General features: G+C 36.0%; 1 protein-coding gene across 2 annotated transcripts in view; it reads right to left on the reverse strand.

The window, feature by feature from the left end:
- Positions 1-2,559: 2,559 nt before the first annotated feature.
- The window catches only part of LOC123529636 (uncharacterized), a 65,308-nt gene continuing 42,777 nt past the window's right edge, over positions 2,560-25,090 (reverse strand). For both annotated transcript variants that reach the window (XM_045310036.2, XM_045310035.2), the window contains exons 4-6: positions 17,074-17,212; positions 14,202-14,309; positions 2,560-12,392 (exon numbers count right to left, since the gene is read on the reverse strand). In XM_045310036.2, the coding sequence (XP_045165971.2) occupies positions 12,359-12,392; positions 14,202-14,309; positions 17,074-17,212 (281 nt within the window). In that variant the 3' untranslated portion in view covers positions 2,560-12,358. The remainder of the gene's footprint in view (positions 12,393-14,201; positions 14,310-17,073; positions 17,213-25,090) is intronic.

Below are 25,090 nucleotides of genomic sequence, written 5' to 3' on the forward strand. Positions count from 1 at the left end.
TATTGCTCTTGAAAATATATCCCAAAACAAATTAAATAAGAAAAAAACAAAACAAACAAAAAAAAAAACAAATAAAGAAATTAAAAATTATTTTAAAATTGGGCTAGCATTTGCAAACAAGATTTTTAAAGTCCACCATATACATAAAAGTGACCATGCCCATGGCAACCATGTTTTTTGACCAATCAGAATAATTTGAACAATCTTGGTTGAGGGTCAAACAAGGACCATCTGTGTGTGTGGTTTTTTTTTTAAATACGGCCAGCAGTTTCAAAGAATTATTTTGATTTCCACTATATATGTATATTCAGGGAAAAGTGACCACGCCCCCTGGCTGTCATGTTTTTTGACGAGTCTGTATAATTTGAACAATCTTGATAGAGGGTGACATACGGACCATGTGTGAAATTATTTCAAAATCTGACCATCCGTTTGGGAAGAAATGTTGTTTGAACATTTTTTTTTTAATTTCAGCTCTTGCAGCACCAAAATATAAATCATTTAAACAAACCTGCGGGAGGTCCATGCCAGGATGCTACTAACCAAGTTTGGTGTTATTCCAACCAGTTATTTCAGAGATGTTTAAAGTAAAAATGTTGATGCAGGAGGATGGACCTTCCCCATATGAAACTGCTAAAAAATGCCCAAATTATTCATAAAGCTTTCTGCAATAACAAAATACAAATAAATGCAAAGAACTTCTGACAACAACCTAACCATAAAACATACATTTAAATTTTATTTTAATTTATATTTTATCATTTACCCAAAGAATACTAAAACAATACTGAAGCATTTACCTGAAAATGATGTTAATGCCTCATTTAAACTATTATCTGCCATACGTTAATTCAATTTTTTTAATGTATGCAAGCGAGTGTTAATCAAATTAACAGCAGAATAGTAAATAAAATTTTGCATCTTTGATTCATTGTTACAGACTTTGCGAGACATGTACGGAATACCCACGAATATTTATAACCACATGCTAAGTAAAAATGAACTATTTTTCACTTTGTTTTGTTCTCCATTATTTGACAATGAAAATCTTGTTTGGTATACAGTTCTGTAAGTAAACACTTATACAGTAAAACAAACATAAAAAAGTGTACACATGATTAACAACATGATTAGGTTCAGACAAACAATGACTTATACATGTCTGTGTAATCAATCTGCTCACTGGTCAGATATTTTTATCATCTGTATTGTGTGTCATACTTTTTATTACGTTTGACTGAACAAAATAGTGAAGTTCCCCTCGCACAGATGATAGCAAGACATTAGAAGATAAAACCAGTCTCAACAAAATATGTGGAAATCTCCAGTTACACTGATGATCAGAGATCTTGCCCTATTTTTTAAAACAAGAGGGTCATTGACCCTAAAGTGCTCACCTGTATAAGAGGCTTTATACATTATGGAAAAGTGACCAAGCCCTCTAGCTGCCAAGTTTTTTGACGAATCAAAATGGGTCAAACAAGGACCATTTGAGTAAAATTATTTCAACATCGGGCCAACAGTTTCATACAAGAAGATTTTTAAACTTTCCACTATATACATATAGGGAAAAGTGACCACACCCTCTGACAGCCATGTTTTTTGATGAATCAGAATAATTTTAAAATCTTGGTAGAGGGTCACACAAGGACTATTTGTGTAAAATTATTTCAAAATTAGGCAAACAGTTTCACACAAGATTTTTAAAGTTTCCACTATATACATATAGGGAAAAGTGAACACGCCCTGTGGCTGCCATGTTTTTTCACAAATAGAAATTATTTGAACAATCTTGGTAGAGGGTCACAAAAGGACCATTTGTTAAATTATTTCAAAATCAGGCCAACAGTTTCACACAAGAAGATTTTTAAAGTTTCCACTATATACATATAGGGAAAAGTGACCACGCCCCATGGCGGCCATGTTTTTTTACGAATCAAAATAACTTGAACAACCTTGGTAGAGGGTCACAAAAGGACCATTTGTGTAAAATTATTTCAAAATCAGGCCAACAGTTTCACACAAGAAGATTTTTAAAGTTTCCACTACATACATATAGGGAAAATTAACCACTCCCTCTGGCGCCCATGTTTTTTGAAGAATCAAAATAATTTGAACAATCTTGGTAGAGGGTCACAAAAGGACCATTTGTGTAAAATCATTTCAAAATCAGGCCAACTGTTTCACACCAAGTTTCCATTATATACATATAGGGGATAAGTGACCATGCTCTCTGTCGGCCATGTTTTTTGACGAATCAGAATAATTTGAACCGTCCTGGTAGAGGGTCACACAAGGGCCATTTGGGTAAAATTATTTCTAAATCGGGCAAACAGTTTCACACATGAAGAATTTTAAAGTTTCTGCTATATACATATATTGAAAAATTACCATGCCCCCTGGCGGCCATATTTTTTGATGAATCAGAATAATGTGAACAAACTTGGTAGGGGGTGACACAAGGAACATTATTGTGTAATTATTTCAAAATCAGACCATCGGTTAAGGAGATGTCGTTTGAATTTTTTTTCTATTTTTAGCCCTGGCAGCCCCTTTAGCAGAACTGTTCGAACAACTTTATTAGAGGACCATCCAAAGAACATCCCTGCCAAGTTTCATCAAAATCCATTCAGTGGTTTTAGAGGAGATGTCTTTTAAAGTCAACTGTTGACGACGCACACACGATGGACGACGGACAAAGAGTGATCACAAAAACTCACCTTGAGCACTTTGTGCTCAGGTGAGCTGATTAAATAGCCATGCTAAAAAAAATGGGTCTTAGAATTCTTGTTTATTTTACTGTTTAAATCTACATTTTTCTGTTAATAAAAATATACTTCTTCAATTTTACTAAACATGAGAAACACCAGTACTTGGATATGACAATTTACACTTCTGTTAGAATATCTTTGTTATGTTAGTGTATGGTTGGATGTAAGTGATGATAGTGTCAAATCATTTTCCTCCCATACATCACATTAAATACTAGACCTATTTCTGCTTTGCCTGGTCATTTTTATGATACACATGTACTTCAAATATTCAAAAAACAACAAACCATTTCACTATTTCTAGATGTCACATCATCTACCTATATAAGGAAAGTAGAAAAATACTACTGGTTATTGTCAAAATTATTGTATTTTCCCTTGGAATCATGGATGAAATACTGAAACAATTTTCATTTAATTATATTACAAAGTTCTCTAAAGTGCAGTTATCTTATCATACATCTATATTAGCTAGCTATTTGCATATAGACAATGCATCATCCTGTTAATAGAGAAAAAAAAGATTTTAAATGGTGGGGTTGGTTTTGAATTTTTAATGTCATGTATCTAAATACCTCTCTTACAAATACATAAAAACTACTCTAAATCAGTGTTTAAGATGCTGTATTTATGTTACAATTACATAAACCGCATATCTAATAACATGTTATCAGCACCAAGATGTTAAAAATATATAACGAATAGTATCCGCTTATTCATGTACAACTGAAGCCAAATAATAAACAAGAGCTCCAACAAGTGGGGGCAATATAGGCCCAAAGGGTTATATCATAGAATGGGAGCAAAATTTAAAAAGATGACTGTTGAAGCCTAAAGGACTGGAACAACAAGGGGAAGAAATTCCAATTTTTTTTCCCAAAAATCGGATGTACCATCCACGTTGTACCACAAAAAAGTGGTTTCGGTTTTTCCCTACGGCCAATAATAAAAAAGTTACAAAATAAGCTATTTATAGTAACATAAAAGGGAAGTAATTCAAAATTTTTTTTATTGTAAGTGAACAAAAAAGTGATCTGCGAAATAAAAATAAGAACACCGCAATGCAGAGCAATATACATACGAAACAACGTCATATGACCTTTGACCCCTAAGAATGACCTTGACCTTGAAGCAAGCCATCTGTAACATGTGCTCTGCACATCGTCTCGATGTGGTGTGTATTTGTGCCAAGTTTCTTTGAAATCCTTCAAGCAGTTCAAGAGTTACAGAGCGGACACCAAACAAACTCATGATCTTTGACCCCCAAGTGTGACCTTGACCTTGAAGCAAGCCATCCGAAACATACACTCTGCACATCATCTCGATGTGGTTAACATTTGTGTCAAGTTTCTTCGAAATCCTTCAAGGGGTTCAAGAGCTACAGAGCGGACACAAAATTGCTAACGGACGGACGGACAGACACCGGGGGTATAACATAATACATACCTTTGGACGTATAACAAGTAATATGATTCTGATTTTACCACTACTGTGTTTGTTTTAACATAAACAAATCATCAAATTATTTTTCCCCCCATAAATTTGGCAATTAACAGTTGGCAGACCTGAATAAAACATTGATTTTTGCCAGATACTATGCAAAACAAGAGCGCCGCCAAGCGGGGCAATATACGCTCGAAGGCTTACATCATAAGATGGGAGCAAAATTTTAAGAACTTGACTGTTGTAGCCCAAAGGACGGGAACAACAAAAGCAAAACTTCAAAAAACAAATCTAAGTCCACAAAAAAAATATTCAAAATCTACAAAAAAATCCTTATCAGGTACGGGTATGTAAAAATAGACCTAAAAATTGGAAGTACCATCCATGTTGTACCACAGAAAAGTGGTATTGGTTTTTCCCTAAGGCCAATAATAAAAGTTTCAAAATAAGCTATTTATAGTAACATAAAAGGGAAGTAATTCAAAAAAAATATTGTAAGTACAAAAAAGAAATCTGCAAAGTAAAAACAAGAGCTCTGCAATGCACAGCAATATACACAAAGCAAAGTCATATATGACCTTTGACCCTTAAGCGTGACCTTGACCTTGAAGCGAGTCAACCGGAACATGCGCTCTGCACATCATCTCAGTGTGGTGAACATTTCTGCCAAGTTTCTTTGAAATCCTTCCAGCAGTTCAAGAGTTACAGAGCGGACACAAAACAAACTGATATGACTTTTGTCCCCTAAGTGTGACCTTGACCTTGAAGCGAGTCGTCCGGAACATGCGCTCTGCACGTCGTCTTGGCGTGGTGAACATTTGTGTCAAGTTTTTTTGAAACCCTTCAAGGGGTTAAAGAGTTACAGAGCGGACATGAAACAAACTGATATGACCTTTGACTACTAAGTGTGACCTTGAACTTTAAGCGAGACACCCAAAACATATGCTCTGCACATCATCTTGGTGTGGTGAACATTTGTGTCAAGTTTCCTTGAAATCCTTCAAGGGGTTCAAGAGTTACAGAGCGGACACAAAATTGCTAACGGACAGATGGACACCAGCGTCATAACATAATACGTCCCTTCGGGCGTATAATAAATTATTAAGACTATTCTGTACCTAAACCAACAAGAGGGTCATGGTGACCCTGAATCGCTCACCTGAGTAATATGAGCCACATGTTTCAAACGGCAAACTGACGCTAAAATATTAGAAAGTAGGTCAGTAGGTCATATTCATGGTCACTGAAAGACAGTTTTAAGACTGGTGTGCAAAACTGTACATGTCATCCAAATTTCAAGGCTGTATCTTAAAAAACAAGAAAGTAGGTCAGTAGGTCAAGGTCACAGTCAAGTGATCCCTAATCACTTGGGTCATCAGGTAATTATAATTAAGCAGTCTAGGAAATATGATCTGATAATTTTTGAAGTATTTTTTTCCTATATAACTCATATCATAACAAGTGACCCCCAAGGCGGGGCCTCTTTTCACCCCAGGGGCGTAATTTGAACAAACTTGTTAGAGATCCAACAGGCAATGTTACATACCAAATATCAAATGCCTAGGCCTTGAACTTAAAGACAAGAAGATCTTTAATTTTTTTCCTATATAAGTCTATGTTAAACTTGGTACCCCAAGGGCAGGGCCTCTTTTCACCCTAGGGATATAATTTGGACAATTTTGGTAGAGAAACACCAGGAAAGGCAACATACTTAATATCAAAAGCCTAGGCCTTGCAGTTTCAGGCAAGAAGATTTTTTTAAAGTTTTTTTTCCTATATAAGTCTATGTAAAACATGGGACCCCCCCGGGGCAGGGCCTCTTTTCACCCCCAGGCGCATAATTTGAACAATTTTGGTAGAGGACCACAAGGCAATGCTACATACAAAATATCAAAGGCCTAGGTCATGTGGTTTTAGACAAGAAGATTTTTAAAGTTTTTTGCTATATAAGTCTATGTAAAACTTGTGACCCCCGGGGCGGGGCCTCTTTTCACCCCAGGGGCAAAATTTGAACAATCTTGATAGAGGACCATAAAATGATGTCACATGCCAAATATCAAGTCTCTATGCCTTGCGGTTTTGGACAAGAAGATTTTTTAAGTTTTTCCTTTCGGTTGCTATGGCAACCAGAGTTCTGCATGGAATTAAATTCTTTGAACAATTTTGAAAGGGGACCACCCAAGGATCATTCCTGTGAAGTTTGGTGTAATTTTGCCGAGTGGTTTTCAAGAAGATTTTTTAAGAAAATGTTGACGGACGACTGACGACTGACACTGAGCGGTCACAAAAGCTCACCATGAGCCTTTGGCTCGGGTGAGCTAAAGAAAAAACAGCCATTTTGGCAAATTTTAAGCAATTCTTGAGCCGCAGCTCAGCAGTGAACTAGATACTTTCACGAAATTTTGTGATGTCTCAATAACTACTTGCTAAGGCCTTAATACCTGTCCTGATGTTAATTAATGACATTAAGCATGGGACGTATCTAATATCATTAATTCAGTTTCTTGTACTGTGCACCAGCAGTATTTATAACATCAATAATATAAGCATCTACTTCATCAAGGCAGAAATCTATCATCTCGTAGAACTCTTTGCTATCAAAAAAGTATATATAGCAGTTTGTACATTTGACATCGTATGCCTTATTTTCACAATGTTTAACAAACTTGTAGAACAGTTCAACAGAAAAAAAAACTAAATATCCAAAGGGAAAACCTTCTCCAGGCATTGTTAAAAACAACACAAAAATAGTAAAAGAAAGAAATTTTAACAACACCTACCAAAGATAATTTTGTATGTTTGCCTGCAAAAGAAAAAGAAAACTTAATAAGTTTTAAAGGAGAGGATATTCATTTATTTGAAGGTGATATAGAAATATTATAATTGACCAATCTGCCTTCATGAAAATATCAGAATTTGCTCCCTTATTGCTACTGATAATTTTCTCTGACTGGCTGAAAACGGTTCGAAAAGTAATGAGTACATATCATATCTACTTATCTTGGGTTATAAATAGTACAAAAATAAAAATAGATCGAAGTAGGTGCTTGGAAAACCAATATCAACCTGATTTGATCTAAATTTATTTCTTATTTCTTTATTAAAGATACAATTGTAATAACATGACTGACTATACATTTATTTATGTAATAAAACAATTATTGACTTTTTCACAGGTTGATATCAGGATTTATCAACCCTCAAAAAGTTATATTCACCTCGCCTTCGGCTTCGGCTCAGTGAATATAACTCTTTTCGGGTTGATAAATCCAGATATCAACCTATGAAAAAGTCGATAATTGTATATTATCCTGTCCATTGCAGTATTTTCAACCCGATATCAGGGTGCCGTATATTTTTCTTGATATACCGTCAGTTGACATCAGGTCAGTTGATCATGTGACCTTATGACTGTTATTGTTGTCATAAGAAATTTTGCATAGAAACCATAACCATTGAGTTGGAACTGTCCTAACTAAGAAAATGAGTGGTCAAATAATGAGTTTTTATTCGAAAACGAATAAGTCATTGCTATTTTTCAATTTTATTCACATTTCGGTGTTGGTGATGACGTCACTACATAAGTGACGTCATAAAGAATATGACGTCATTAAACGGTTGTCGCACACTAATTTTTCTAAAATTTATTGCAATATATCGGAAAATGAAGTAATGACAAGATAATTAGAATAAAAGGTTAGTGCCTAAGATGGAGAAAGTTTATCTGGCTCGGCTCCGGACATTGTCAGGTTCATCTTCGGCTCACCCGATGTCCTCCACCTAGCCAGATAAACTTTCTCCATCTATGGCACTAACCTTTTATTCTCTATATACAGGTTTAAAGAACCATAAGATTTATGGAAAAACAAACCACTTGAAAATGGTGGTCCAAACAAAAATCCCTGCATGATTCAAACTCTGAATGTACATAAAAACCAATAAGGTTGTGATCAAACTGATATAAGTCCAATATGTCATACTCTTTGTCATGACAAAATGCTAATGCTTCACTAGCCTCATAATCAGAAAAATAAAAAATGAAAGCAACAGGAAATTCTAATTCTGCCATACCTGTATAGTATCCTTAGTCCTGAACAAACATAAAAAAACAGAACATATTAATATAACAGTAATGCACATTTTATATTCTATAGCTATTTCAAACTCTTAGAGTATCACCACTTGATTTTGTGGCCAATAGTAAGATTACTCCAATATACATCTGTCTATAAATAGCTATCAAAGTAACAATCATAGGCAGTAGAAACATGCTCACCAAATCAGATACTTATAAACAAGAGGACCATGATGGTCCTGAATCGCTCACCTCTACCCACATGACCCAGTTGATAAACATTCAGACCAACTTTCATACAGATCCCATGAAAAATATGGCCTCTAGAGAGGTCACAACGTTTTGTCATTATTTGACCTACTGACCTACTTTTTGAAGACATGTGACCCAATTTCGAACCAGACCTAGATATCATCAAGATGAACATTCTGACCAATTTTCATGAAGATCCATTCACAAATATGGCCTCTAGAGATGTCACAAGGTTTTTCTATTTTTAGACCTACTGACCTAGTTTTTGACCGCACATGATCCTGTTTCGAACTTGACCTAGATATCATCAAGATGAACATTCAGACCAACTTTCATACAGATCCCATAAAAAATATGGCCTTTAGAGAGGTCACAAGGTTTTTCTATTATTTGATCTACTGACCTAGTTTTTGATGGCACGTGACCCACTTTCAAACTTGACCTAGATATCATCACGGTGAAAATTCTGACCAATTTTCATGAAGATCTCATGAAATATATGGCCTCTAGAGAGGTCACAAGGTTTTTCTATTTTTAGACCTACTGACCTAGTTTTTGAAGGCACGTGACCCAGTTCCAAACTTGACCTAGATATCATCAAGGTGAACATTCTGACCAATTTTCATGAAGTTCTTATGAAATATATGGCCTCTAGAGAAGTCACAAGGTTTTTCTATTTTTAGATCTACTGACCTAGTTTTTGAAGGCACGTGACCCAGTTCCAAACTTGACCTAGATATCATCAAGGTGAACATTCTGACCAATTTTCATGAAGATCTTGTGAAATATATGGCCTCTAGAGAGGTCACAAGGTTTTTCTATTTTTAGACCTACTGACCTAGTTTTTGAAGGCACATGACCCAGTTTCGAACTTGACCTAGATATCATCAAGATGAACATTCTGACCAATTTTCATAAAGATCCCACAAAAAATGTGACCTCTATGGATGTCACAAGGAAAAGTTTACGCACGGACGGACGCACGGATGACGGATGCTGCGTGATCATAAAAGCTCACCTTGTCACTATGTGACAGGTGAGCTAAAAAGGCATGGGGGTTATGAATGTTGCAAAATGATCACAATTATGAATTCATACACTTTGATCTAACATGGCAAAACATTTCCAAGCTATGTGGGAGGCAATAACTGAAGAATAACCAAATATATAAATGATTTTACTGCATGTTTTTGCAGTGAATTATTGAAATATAACAGTGAAATATTTCTGGCAATTTCTTGGTAAACAATAGATTTGATATTTTTCACTTAGTGAAATATAAAATATATTTTTCAGTTGTAATGAATTGCAAATTGAATAAATAACTGAAAAGACATGAAATGGAAAGAAAATTTGCTTGCTTTTCAAAAACACATTCACTCGTGAACACAAGAGCAGACATTTTCAACTGACTGTGCCATTCTTAAAAACTTTTGCATCTGGTGTCCACTCTGTTTAAGATACTTCAATCATACACTGAACCAAGCATCCTCTACATATATACAAGTTCTACACTTACATCATGCCAGTTACAAACTATGGAATGTAGGATAGATTACACAAGCAAAAGCTTTAAGAGGTTGCCCAGTCAGATTTTGTTTGAGCTATTAGTGCATGTTTGCTGTGTTAGTCTGCTGCACTTACGCTCACATTGACTTTCCACCTTTAACCTTAGATGCTATGATATCAGGAAGAGTATGTACTCTGATTGAAGTACCAACCTTCCACAAGCCAGCTACAATATCTTCCTCACAGGAAAAAAAGTCAATTAACCAAACACCATTTCAAAAGCAGTGAGGACCAAGTAATGCATTAGTAGTCAGCAATCTTTATCACTCAGCCAAGGAGCTCCAAATTTTGCATGTTATGACTAAAAACATTTAAACATACAGCAGCAGATAGGTTTTAAACTATGATTTTTTAAATACAGAATTACAGTGCTATAAAAATCTCAAATAAAAGAAAGCCAGGTACATTTTGCATGTATTGCACGATGACGGATGAACAAATTGTTACAGCCCCCTCCTATATAATATTTGCAGAACTTGAATAAATCCTTCTTGTGCCATTAACAATACATTAAGAACTTTAGAATGATATAAAGCAAAGAAATAAAGAACAACCCCCATTGGAGAACTCTAGAATGATGTATAGTTTACATTTGAATCTTGCAAAATAAAGCCAAAATTCATGGAAAATCCTGCAAAGGATTAGTTCGGTTGAACCGTATGAATACTGGGGATATTTACTAGGAGTAATAGTTCTAAACCTGTCAATTTAACTCCTGTTAAAATACAAAATATCAGTAGTGGTATAAAATAGTATTTATATATGTCTAAATCTAAGTTCTAGAATCCTGTTCATATTTTGAATGAATGTGTTATGTAACTGTAAAGAAAAATAGAATATTTTATGATTTTTGCGCTATATAAATGCCAGGTATTTGTATTTTCCATCAAATGGTGTTACTAAAAATACCTAATTTTACTACTTCTACAAAGCCAAAAATATTAAACCCCTGCTCAAATAGCAATGTTGGATTGATATGAAAGACTTAGAGATGGAACAACAAACATGGAGTGTGTCATAAACGTAAACTGTCACACTAAAATGTGCCAGCTGGTAACTTACATCAAAATTACATGTTTTATCTTGTAAAATGTAATTCCCTTTTTTGACATATTTATATCTTAAGAAACATCTAAGATCTATTTCTCAGTATAATTGAATTGACGACCTTAAAACTGTGTGAAAATATACTACAAAGGCATTTTCAAAATGTTTACAAATAAAGAGTTATGCATAATTAACATTTTCAACATGAGGACACACACAAATTACCTATCTACAAGGTGCAACTGAATGAAAAAAAAATTCTTTTTTGAAAAATACCCTTTGAATCTGTGTGCAATAAATTTCCTAATTAGCTACAAAATGGGAATACAGTCTATATCGGTTTTGATATACATGTACTTTGTAAAGGACTGAGAGACTAAAGCACCCCATTTTTTCTCAAGATATCAGAAATAAAACAACTTTACATTCTACGCATACACTATTTTCACTTACACACTCAATACTTTCTATGACCAAACTAGCAAAGCAAACACCATAAAACAGACATGGTACACCACATTTTCATTCAAATGGTACCAGGCTTAAATTACAGACATGGTACACCACATTTTCATTCAAATGGTACCAGGCTTAAATTCACAATAGCATCAGACCAGAAGGAAAATATCAATAAAAAAAGTAAGTATATTTTTTCATGAATCTACATAATAAACTAAAGTAACTCGTTGAAAAAGCTGAACCATTCTGAAGTCTGGCTTCCCTTTGATATTGTGATGGCTGCTATCATTTGTGTAAACTGCTTTAATTTTTGATCTCTGAAGATTACTTTCATTATCTCACTGCCACTGTTAACATTTTTTTCACTTTCTTAAAGTAAATATGTTGTTAATTACCTCAAAGTGAAGTGACTTTTATTCAATGTGAAAGTTGCTTTCATGATATAACAGTGAAAGATATCTCACAATCTCCCTGTGAACAGTTCTTTCATTGTGTAATAGTGAAAGCTATTGCATTATCTCACTGTGCATCAATCCTGTGTTTGTAAATCATACATCATGTCCCACACATTACACAATCATATCACATCATACTGTATCATATCAAACATCATATCACAACACACATCATCAAGTAGTTCTATCAGGATGGATCATTCCAAACTTATGTCCAACATGAATGAAAAACTTTCTGAGAATGGAACAAAGTTCATGTTTCAAGTCATAGTTCATAGTTTCACACATCAGAGGATAATAGTGGGACGCATGGACACGGAACTGAAATATACAAAATACAGATTTATTTACATGATAGTTTACGTCCATCTATTTCAACTCATTTTTTTTAGAAAGGTTGAAGCTTATTTAAATCTCAGTAATGTCAGATATCTGTGAAAGGTTGGCTCTGTTATATAATACAGAGACACAGACCTGACCCTACTGTGGATCAAACCTGCAGCCTTTGTACTGAGCAGCTGAGTAGCTTATCTATTAAACAACTGTCACAATTTTTGAATTCTGTGAAAACTTTGAAGTTTTTATATTACAAGAATGCAAAAGGACAAGAAAACTCATACATAAATATATGATCTGTTACTTTATGAAATAATTTCATTCTCTTTTTACACTGAGGTCTAGGATGTCCAAAAACTCTCTAAGTTTGAACTAAGAACTTTTAATACAAAGACTAATGGAAACTAGCGTTATCACTAAAGGTGATGAATGTACCCTCCACATGCACTGACACAGTACATTGCAATTTGACGCACACAAGATTGCATAATTATGTGGACTGTATGTATATAGACTGTATGTATACAGTATAGTAACAAAAAACAAAGTCCCATAACTATGCAGAATATTTATCTAAAAGAATGTAACATGCAGTATGCACAACTAGGTTTGGTACTGATCAATTGTGTGAAGTTTCATTAAATTGTGTGTAAGGGTTTGGTAGATTAGGCACGCACAAGATTGCATATGCAGACTGTATGTACATAGTATGTTAACAAGAAACAAAGTCCCATAACTCTGCAATTTTTGTCGCTGAAAGAACCTAACATGCCCCATGCACAACTACTTTTGTTACTGATCACTTGTGTGAAGTTTCATTAAATTGTGTCAAGGGGATGAGGAGAGATGGTGCGCACAAGATTGTGTCTATGTATATAGTATAGAAACAAAAAAACGAAGTCCCATAACCCTGCAAATTTTTTTTCTGAAAGAACCTAACATGCCCCATGCACAACTACTGTTGTTACTGATCACTTGTGTGAAGTTTCATTAAATTGTGTCAAGGGGATGAGGAGAGATGGTGCGCACAAGATTGTGTCTATGTATATAGTATAGTAACAAAAAAAACAAAGTCCCATAACTCTGCAAATTTTTTTCTAAAAGAACCTAACATGTCCCATGCACAACTGCTGTTGGTACTGATCACTTGTGTGAAGTTTCATTAAATTGTGTCAAGGGAATGAGAGATGGTGCGCACAAGATTGTGTCCATGTATATAGTACAGTAACAAAAAAAACAAAGTCCCATAACTCTGCAATTTTTTTTTCTAAAAGAACCTAACATGCCCCATGCACAACTACTGTTGGTACTGATCACTTGTGTGAAATTTCATTAAATTCTGTCAAGGAGATAAGGAGAGATGGTGCGCACAAGACTGCGTCTACAGACAGACAGCCAGACAGACAACCTGAAACCAGTATACCCCACCCCCCACACAACTTTGTTGTCAGGGGGTACAAAAATGTTTTTCTTTTATCTTCTTTCTTGCAATTTTAGTCAATTTAAAAGAAAATGACCATGCAGAATTGATTTAAGTTTAACTTTGACAGGAAAAAAGAAGGAAGCCAATGTTAACTAAGAATTATTATATTTACTGTTAATAAAGATTTTTAAAGGATGATTTGTGTATGAAAATTTGTAAAGCAAAATCTTTAAAGCAATATTTAAGAGCATGATTTTTTAAGTAAGATTTGTAAAGCAAGATTTTGCAGCATGATTTGTAAAGTAAGATTTATATTGCAAGATTTGTAAAGCATGATTTGTGAATAAAAATTTAAAAAAGCATGTATATACCCTGTCATCAGACATCTTGAGAAGTCTTGTGATAAGAAGTATAATAATGTATCTCTGTGACTGTCTGATTGCAAAAACAGGAAGTATTCCAGGGAACTGTGACACACACTGAAATAGTCAAATATATGGATCATCTACACCGTCTCTACTTTACCACACTGCCAAGCTGTCTCAATAAGGAAAGCATTTTACAACTAATAAAACAGAAGTCATCACTTTGATTTTCAGGTAAGGCCAAAATTCTTTTGAACTGACTACAGATGTTACATCAAAAATCATTTGTCCTTTATATATTGGATCATGAGGGTAAGTTGTTATTCAATGTGAACAAGCTGGTGCTGGCACTAAATCCATGATCAAAGGAAAATGAAACTAGAAAATGCTTTTGTAAAAAAGCGCATGTCTCCCCAAATGCAAAGTCCTATAGGCAAGAAGTCAATAGGGGTCAGGAGCGAAAGTCAAAGAGACACTGATGGTTGGCTGCAATAGGGATCATCTACTTGGCATGTCCAATCATCCCGCAAAATTTCAACACTCTTGGCTTAGTGGTTCTCAAGTCACTGTTCAGGCTTCTGTGACCTTGAACTTTGAACAAGTGACCTCAAAATAAATAGGGGTCATCTACTCTACATGTCCAATCATCCTATTAAGTTTCAACATTGTAGGTCAAGTGGTTCTCAAGTTATTTCCAAAAAATGATTTTACATGAACAGGCCACTGTGACCTTGACCTTTAATAGACTGACCCCAAAATCAATAGGGGTCATCTACTCTGCATGTTCAATCATCCTATGAAGTTTCAACATTCTGGGCCAAGTGGTTCTCAAGTTATTGATTGGAACTGGTTATCAATGTTCAGGCCCCTGTGACCTTGACCTTTAACTGAATGACCCCAAAAACAATAGGGGTCATTTACTCTGCATGAACAATCATCCTATGAAGTTTCAACATTCTGGGTTGAGAGGTTCTCAAGTTATTGATTGGAAATGGTTTTCCATGTTCAGGCCCCTGTGGCCTTGACCTTTAACAAAGTGACCCTAAAATCGTTACGGGTCATCTACTCTGCATGACCAATCATCCTATGAAGTTTCATCATTCTGGGTCAAGTGGTTCTCAAGTTACTGACCGGAAATGGTTTTCAATGTTCAGGCCCCTGTGACCTTGACCTTTCACAGAGTGACCCCAAAATCGTTAGGGGTCATCTACTTTGCATGACCAATCATCCTATTAAGTTTCAACATTCTGGGTCAAGTGGTTCTCAAGTTACTGACCGGAAATGGTTTTCAATGTTCAGGCCCCTGTGACCTTGACCTTTAATGGAGTGACCCCAAAGTCGATAGGGGTCATCTACTTTGCATGTACAATCATCCTATGAAGTTTCAACATTCTGGGTCAAGTGGTTCTCTAGTTATTGATCAGAAATGGTTTTCCATGTTCAGGCCCCTGTGACCTTGACCTTTGATAGAGTGACCCCAAAATCAATAGGGGTCATCTACTTTTCATGACCAATCATCCTATGAAGTTTCAACATTCTGGGTCAAGTGGTTCTCAAGTTACTGACCGGAAATGGTTTTCAATGTTTGGGCCCCTGTGACCTTGACCTTTAATGGAGTAACCCCAAAATCGATAGGGGTCATCTACTTTGCATGTACAATCATCCTATGAAGTTTCAACATTCTGGGTCCAGTGGTTCTCTAGTTATTGATCAGAAATGGTTTTCAATGTTCAGGCCCCTGTGACCTTGACCTTTGACAGAGTGACCCCAAAATCATTAGGGGTCATCTACTTTTCATGACCAATCATCCTATGAAGTTTCAACATTCTGGGTCAAGTGGTTCTCAAGTTACTGACCGAAATTGGTTTTCAATGTTCAGGCCCCTGTGACCTTGACCTTTAATGGAGTGATCCCAAAGTCAATAGGGGTCATCTACTTTGCATGTACAATCATCCTATGAAGTTTCAACATTCTGGGTCAAGTGGTTCTCTAGTTATTGATCGGAAATGGTTTTCCATGTTCAGGCCCCTGTGACCTTGACCTTTGACAGAGTGACACCAAAATCAATAGGGGTCATCTACTCTTCATGACCAATTATCCTATGAAGTTTCAACATTCTGGGTCAAGTGGTTCTCAAGTTACTGACCGGAAATGGTTTTCAATGTTTGGGCCCCTGTGACCTTGACCTTTGATGGAGTGACCCCAAATTCAATACGGGTCATCTACTTTGCATGTACAATCATCCTATGAAGTTTCAACATTCTGGGTCAGGTGGTTCTCTAGTTATTGATCAGAAATGGTTTTCCATGTTCAGGCCCCTGTGACCTTGACCTTTGACGGAGTGACACCAAAAACAATAGGGGTTGTCTAATCCAGCAGCCCTACAATCCTATGAAGTTTCAAGGTTCTAGGTCAAATGGTTCTCCAGTTATGGCTCGGAAATGAAGTGTGACGTACGGACGGACGGAAGGATAGGGCAAAAACAATATGTCTCCTGGGGGAGACATAATAAAAGTGAATAACTATCTTTTTTTTACTTCTCAGGAAAAAACACCTTATTCAGCATGAAACGCAAACTTATGCTGACAGTTTTGACCATGTTCGGAAGAGGCAATCCTTTCACCTGTGATGTATATAATGCTGGTTGGTGCATCTGAACCTTCCTCATTTGTACACAAAGTATCCAAAACTGAACATCTTCTTCTTTACAAGATTGTTTTCAACATCTGGCCAAGCTTCAGTCACTGTTTCAGAACAAAATCAAAATTCTTGTGCAAATACCTTACCAGTTTGTTTTCAACATCTGGAAATGTATCTTTATGTACTTATCAATGTATATCTGAAACAAAATTCTAAAGTGGTTACAAAGAGCACATACCTAACCAGTTTGTTTTCAACATCTGGCCATGCATCTTTACGTGCTTCGTCACTGTACATCTGGAATAAAATTCTAAACAAGCAAGCCAAGCTCTGTGTTTCCTGCTTCAGAAGATTGGGTTTTGCTTCCCCTTTGAAACCTGAAGAAACAAAAATATTTACATGAATGTATATATAAAATATTTCTTTCAGATTTTCTGTTTGCTTCTTTATACTTTACTTCTAGTATTTTCTCACAAGGAGGCAGGTTACCTTAACATCTGTATATGCGCATGTCCAACCGGAAGCTAACATGACGATTTACGTCAGCGTTCACGACAAACTAAATGTGTTTGTTTAATTAATCTTCTCAGTGTTCCCACTCAGATTTTTTTCAGGGGTAAACTTACCCCCTGGGTACAAAAACTGGGGGTAAAACACAAATTTTGGGGGTATGAAATTTGCCGTGAAGCCAAACGCCGAAAGCTTCGACTGCGACATTCTTGCAGATGAGACAGTTTCCGGGGAGCCGGATGTAGATCGGTAACCGTTTAATAAGTGTACATTCATTTACCAATGCGTTAAAAGATACAACCCGTCTACATTTTTTGACGTCAGAGAGCTGTAAGCCAATTGATTCGCAGATGATGCATTGCGGCAGTATTTCCAAGGTTTATTTTTGTACACATAGCGTTGGATTCCAGCTTAGCGGATTCGTCCCCGGCAGTTTCGTACGCGCGCGATCTCGCACCGGGTAAAAAATACTTGCGTGAATTTTATTTTTATAACGTGATTTACGTAGTATTTTACGTGAGTGGGAACTCTGTCTTCTGAAACAAAATCATTAACCTGTCTCCGATCTGATGCTTAATAGTTGAATAAAGCTGAACTAATGAATAAATTAAAACAGAAACACTACAAAACATTGTTGCCATAAAATGATGTCACTGACGACGTTACGTGTCAGTTACCAAGCAAAGTTAATAGCTTTTGTCTTGAAAGTACATAATTCTCAGCATTTTTTTCTTTGAACTATTTTCAAACAGCAATTATTTGCTGAAATATTTTTTATGAGTCTTTTGCTCTGAATATTGATCAATATTTTGCGGGTTTTATCTAGTTATCTAGTTATATTGAAATGTTATGCGGAATGTAAGAAAATGGGTGATGGTAACTGATATTATTCGAAATGTAGTTGGGTGAAAGGTAACTTATTCCGTTCATTTTCAAATAAAATTGGGCAGTTTGATTTGTAATACCTATTTTCCCATTTCCATTAATAATTTGGTACTTATATTTCTTTAATTAAACAAGAGCTCGTAGAACACGAAATGCCCCCTTGATGCATTCAGTAATTGCACAAGAAACAAAAATTATTTGCTCACTGTAAACAAAAGTTCTCCTGTTCTGGTTCAATGTGACCTTGACCTTTGACCTTCGAGTCATCTACTTGTCATGATCGACCTCCCTATTAAGTTTTGTGATCCTAGGCCCAAGCGTTCTCCAAGTTATTGTCTGGAAAGGATTTATCTGTTCTGGGTCAATGTGACCTTGACCTTTGGCCTACAGACCTCAAAATCTAAAGGGGTCATCTACTGGTCATGACCAATCTCCCTATCAGGTTTTGTGATCCTAGGCCCATTTGCATTCTCAAGTAATCGTCTTGAAATGGTTTAACTGTTCCGGGTCACTGTATGCTTGACCTTTGACCTACTGACCTCAAAATCTATAGGGGTCACCAACCACCCTATCAATTTTCCTGATCCTAGGCCCAAGCGTTCTTGAAATATTGTCCAGAAACTGTTTTACTGTTCCTGGTCACTGTGACATTGACCTTTGACCTATTTACCTCAAAATTAATAGGGGTCATCTGCTTATGATGACCAACCTCCCTATCAACTTTCACGATCCTATGCACAAGCATTCTTGCGTTATCATCCGGAAACCGTTTTATGGTTCCAGGTCACTGTGACCTTGATCTTTGACCTACTGACCTCAAAATCAATACAGGTCATCTGCTGGTCATGACCAACCTCCCTATCAACTTTCATGATCCTAGATGCAAGCATTCTTGAGTTATCATCCGGAAACCGTTTAACTGTTCCGGATCACTGTGACCTTGACCTTTGACATATTGATCTCAAAATCAATAGGGGTCATCTGCTGGTGATGACCAACCTCCCTATCAAATTTCATGATCCTAGGCCCAAGCGTTCTTGAGTTATCATCCGGAATCGGTTTGGTCTACATAATTACTGTTACCATGGAAACGAATCCCGTAACCTATATATCTTAATGTAAATTCAAAGGCATTGACACTGTTCTGTTTAAAGAACATAGCTTCAGCTTTTTATCTGTATTTTAGCACTATCTATCAGAAGAATAATCGCAAGCACAATGATTTTTCCATAAAAATGTCAGACGAGGGGTATTGCTGTAAGTATTGTAAGCTTTGAAATTTGTTTTAATAAATGCTGATAACACGAACATATTACTTACTTTGGAAATAAAATGTTTTGAAGCTACATTAAACAAGAAAGATAGTTTTATTTAATATAATTCTACTAAATTACGACAGGAGGGCCATGATGGCCCTGTGTCGCTCACCTGAGTATCATTGCTCAAAATGATATGATCGTTTCAAACCAATCTCATTAGAAGCTGCTAAGGTGTATTCATTTCGATGAATAATAAAGGAGGTAATTTGTCATAAATTCAGTCAATATGTATTTTCACTGATTGTCCAAGTCCATCTGTTGACATAAATGAAATTTCAGATCAGTATCTTCATTAGTTACGGAGATATACCCATTTTAATTTGAAATAAAGGGAGGTAATTTGACATAAAATCAGTCCATAGTTATCTACCCTGATTGTCTCAGTCCAACTAATGACAATAATCATACATGTGATCTCCCGCGCAGGAGGGTCAAAATCCCGATTTTTTCACCTTGCCTCCTGTCTCCCGACTAAAACCATAATTCTCCCGCTTTTCAACAAAAAAAAAAAAAAGTCTACATTATGACTTGGTTGATAATTACCGAGGAGTGCCAAACATGTTTACACAGTAAATCAAAGTGTCACCGACTGTTGTGTATTATACATGTTTGACACGTAGCTGGAGGAAAGAGTTGTTTTTCACAGGTGAATTTTGATAACATGATTAATTGTTTTGATAAGGGATTAGACAAGCAGGGCCTTTTCCACCTGTCTCATTGGGCCGAATATCAACCCATTCTCAATGTCAGTTAGGCTCCATTTTTTTACCAATGTGAAGCAAAAAAACTCCAAGTCACAAGAAATAATTCCCAGCTGAAATGAATTTTTGATTATTCAAAGAAAATAAAATCACATAAATAATTGTTGGAAAAACCAACCCAGTACTATTTTTAGAACATGAATGTTATTTCCCCTTATGCAGTTATGCCATTTTCTTCCAATGTTTACCAAATTAATTTGCTTATAAATCGGACTTATTTCATTGAAAATTGGATGAAAACACACACTCATTTGTATGATAACATCAATCTACATTATTTTGGTAAGGGTAAATACATGCTGATGCATTTCTGTTTTCTGTTTTTCATGTCAAAATCATCAGTATTTTCATACGATAGTGGGTGGGGTAAGGAATTTACATAATTTATGGGTTGTGTTCAGACCAATTTAGGGCTTCGTTTTTTTCTTCAGTCCTCGAGTAGAATAATGTTAATGCATGTTCACCACCATTCCAGACCTAAATTGAGACTTTGTTTCAACAAATTTAATCCGTTTAACTTCTGTAAAACAGCATGCTCGACTTTTCTCAGTGATTGACTCTGAATTAAAGCATTGCCGGTAAAAGGGGCAGTTAAAGCTTTGCTAGTAAAAGGGGCATAATAGTCAATAGCTTTGAATGTAACAGATATATTGGACATTATATAAAACTTTAACTAAAAAATGTAAGTTAAAAAGTGGCATAACTCTGTCAAAATTCAAATCAAGAATTATGAGGATCAATTGTTTCTTCTGGTGTAGACTTATGTGTTATTTTGTGGCCTAAAATTTTGGATTTTATCACCAGGTTTTGTGTCCGCGCGCTTAATTTATGTCGATAAAAAACCTCCAGTTTTGAGAACCCAACTCCAGCTGAAAAATGGCAAACCTCCAGTTTTGGGATTCTGAACTTATCACATGTATGCAATAATGAAATTTCAAATAAGTCCTATAAGTACTTACTGATATAAATCCATTTCGATTACAATCAGGGGAGGTAAAAACATATAAAATAACTCTGGAACCTACAATTGGATCTGACAGGTTCGTCATGGAATCCAAGATTTATTGTTGTTGAAGATATTTTAAAAGTTTGTATCAAATCAAACCATAAATGAAGTCTCTATATGGCTGCAAAAGCCAAAATAGCCGATTTTGGACCTTTAAGGGGCTATAACTCTGGAACCCATGACGGAACCTGGCCAGTTCAAGAAAGGAACCAAGATCTTGTGGTGATACAAGTTGTGTGCAAGTTTGGTTAAAATCAAATCATAAATAAAGCTGCTATTGTGCAGACAAGGTCAAAATAGCTAATTTTGGTCCTTTCAGGGGCCATAACTCTGGAACCCATAATGGGATCTCGCCAGTTCAACAAAGGAACCAAGATCTAATGGAGACACAAGTTATGTGCAAGTTTGATTAAATTCAAATCATAAATGAAGCTGCTATTGTGCAGACAAGGTCAAAATAGCTAATTCTGGCCCTTTCAGGGGCCATAACTCTGGAACACATGATGGAATCTGGCCAGTTCAAGAAAGGATCCAAGATCTTATGGTGATACAAGTTGTGTGCAAGTTTGGTAAAAATCAAATCATAAATAAAGCAGCTATTGTGCAGACAAGGTCAAAATAGCTAATTTTGGCCCTTTCAGGGGCCATAACTCTGGAACCCATAATGGGATCTGGCCAGTTCAAGAAAGGAACCGAGATCTTATGGTGATACAAGTTGTGTGCAAGTCTGGTTAAAATCAAATCATAAATGAAACCACTATCGTGCAGACAAGAAATTGTTGACGGACGCATGGACGCACGCACAGACGACGGACGAAGGGTGATCACAAAAGATAACCTTGTCACTATGTGACAGGTGAGCTAAAAACACTGACAATACTTATAGAAATAGTAATTCTTGCCTTTATCCTATTTATAAACAAGAGGGCCATGATGGCCTTGTATCACTCACCTGAGTATCATTGCATTTAAGGATAATTCACTGACCAAATATCAAGTCTCTACGAGAAATAATGAGATATAAGCAATAATAACACAATCTATTTTTAGAAACAGTGACCCCTTCCATGACCTAACTGACCCCTAAGTGGTTAAAATTATATAATTCCATTACAGGTATCCCCTGACACAATATTAAGTATCTATGTGAAAAAAATATGCAAGATACGAGCATTGAAAATCAAAATAAAAACTGATAAGAAGCATAGAAACTCCACAAAAAACAGGTTTTCTCATAAGAAAAAGTTTTTTTTAACCTGTATATTTTTTATACAATAGAAGTCTGAAGTGCAGTACTGCAAGACACGCATGCATACTAAGGTCAAGGTCGCTGTTGCTAATTGCTGTTGTTGAATTGAATTCTGGTAGTCAACATTTCCTTGATAGTTTCCAAAGAAAGGGCCATGATGACCCTATATCACTAACCTGAGTATCATGGCCCTATATGGCAAATGACAATGAAAGAAGTACACTACATTAAAGGTAACCAAAGATTTTGTTTGTATGGTCCATATTTCACTGTAGTATGTTCAAATACAGAAAGTAGGTCAGTAGATCTTGGTAAAGGTAAGTGAATGTTAGACTCACAGGAAGAAGTATGCAGAGTTTTAAGGAATGGTACGGAAGTCCATGTAAAACTTGTGACTCCACAGGCGGGGTCTCTTTTCGCCCTAGGGGCATAATTTTGACAATCTTGGTAGAGGACCAGAAGGTAATGCTGCATACCAAATACCAAAGGCCTAGGGTTTGTTGTTTCAGACCAGAAGATCTTTAAAGTTTTTTTTCCTATAGAAGTCTATGCAAAACTTGTGACCCCAAGCCAGGGCCTCTTTTCAATCCAGGGGCATGATTTAAACAATCTTGGTAGAGGACCACTAGGTTATGCTACATACCAAATATCAAAGGCCTAAGCCTTGTAGTTTCAGGCAAGAAGACTTTTAATGTTTATTTCCTATACAAGCCCATGTAGAACTATATAGGTGTATGTAAAACTTGTGACCCCCGGGAGGGGCCATTTTTCACCCCAGGGGCAGAATTTGAACAATCTTGGTAGAGGACCACTAGGTAATGCTACATATCAAATATCAAAGGCCTAGGCCCTGTAGTTTCAGACAAGAAGATTTTTAAGTTTTTTCCTTCATAAGCCTATGTAAAACTTGTGACCCCTGGGAGGGGCCAATTTTCATCCTAGGGGCATAATTTGAACAATCTTGGTACAGGACCACTAGGAAAGTTACATATCAAATATCAAAGGCCTAGGCCTTGTAGTTTCAGACAAGAAGATTTTTAAAGTTTTTTTCCCTATATAAGTCTATGTAAAACATGGGACCCCCAGGGCAGGGCTATTTTTGACCCCAGAGGTATAATTTGAACAATCTTTACAGAGGACCATTAGATGATGCCACAAAACAAATATCAAGGCTCTATGCCTTGCGGTTTTAGACATGAAGATTTTTAAAGGTTTTTCTTTTGGTTGCCATGGCGAGTTCTTAATGGAATTTAATTCTTCGGAGAATTTTGAAAGGTGGCCACACAAGGATCATTCCTGTGAAGTTTGGTGTAAATCTGCCAGGTGGTTTTCCAGAAGATTTTCTTTTAGAAATTGTTGATGGACAACGCACGACGGACATTGAGCGGTTACATAAGCTCACACTGTCACTTTGTGACAGGTGAGCTAATAAGAAAGTAGGTCAGTAGGTCATGGCAAAGCGTCACCCTAATTCTACAAACCCGTATGTTGATTTTTTTTCAATTTGAGAAAATTGCATTTGAAAATTTAAACATCAGTAACTTTTAAATGAATTATTAGAATTTCATATATATGTTTCTCTGTGTCTTTATATATACAAAGAACAGAGACAGGCAACATATACTTTTTATACTTTTCCAACTTTTATCCAATTATATGAAATAACTTTTATTATTAACTGCAATCTTTTCCACAAATTTTGAGGTATTTCTTCATCAGTAAAGTGAATACTTCTTGAGAAATTTTGATTTGAAGTCTATGAACCATGTTAAAACGTGCAAAAATTCATTAATCTGAGTGCTAATTAAATAGCCATCTTTTCGAACTTTGTCATTTGCAGACAGAATGTGTTCATCCTGGTGTCGTTGTAAAAATAATTAAAATCTTTACATTTTGGAAGTTTTTTCATGTGGATATGATGCATTAAACATCCCGTCCCTAGATTTGCCACCTAATGCCACTCTTTGCCACTTATTTCCATGAAAAAAGGGTGGCAGTTGGTGTAAATAGGTGGCATTAGTTGGCGTTTGGTGTAATTCAGCTCTTTTTTCCACCTAAGTGGTAAATTTGCCACCAAAAGCCACTTTATTTTGGTGGCATTTAAGTGGCATTAGGTGTAAATTTGAACATAGTTTTTCTTTATGGTGGCAGAAAGGTGTAAATTGGTGGAAAGTAGAACATAGCTTTTTTTTATGGTGGAAATTGAGTGGCGTTTAGTGAAAATAGGGACTTAGCAAATTTTCTTGGTGGCGAATAGGTGGAAAAAAAACTTAGAAATTTTTGTGATGTTTGATTTAAAAGAGAACTGTAAGACACTGGATTACCCTGTACAAAAATCTTCACATGGACTCAGGTTGGAATCAAGGTATAATGCTAAACTTCAAACTTCAGGCCTAATTGACACGGAACCTGACTTTGCTAAAACTCTACATTGACAACAGCTCGTAAAACACAAAATGCTCCCTGCCCCCTTGATACATTCAGTTACTGTACAAGAAACAGAAATCACTTGGTCACTGTGCACT

This window comes from Mercenaria mercenaria, chromosome 13 (assembly GCF_021730395.1).
Source record: "Mercenaria mercenaria strain notata chromosome 13, MADL_Memer_1, whole genome shotgun sequence".
Classification (NCBI taxonomy): Eukaryota; Metazoa; Mollusca; class Bivalvia; order Venerida; family Veneridae; genus Mercenaria; species Mercenaria mercenaria.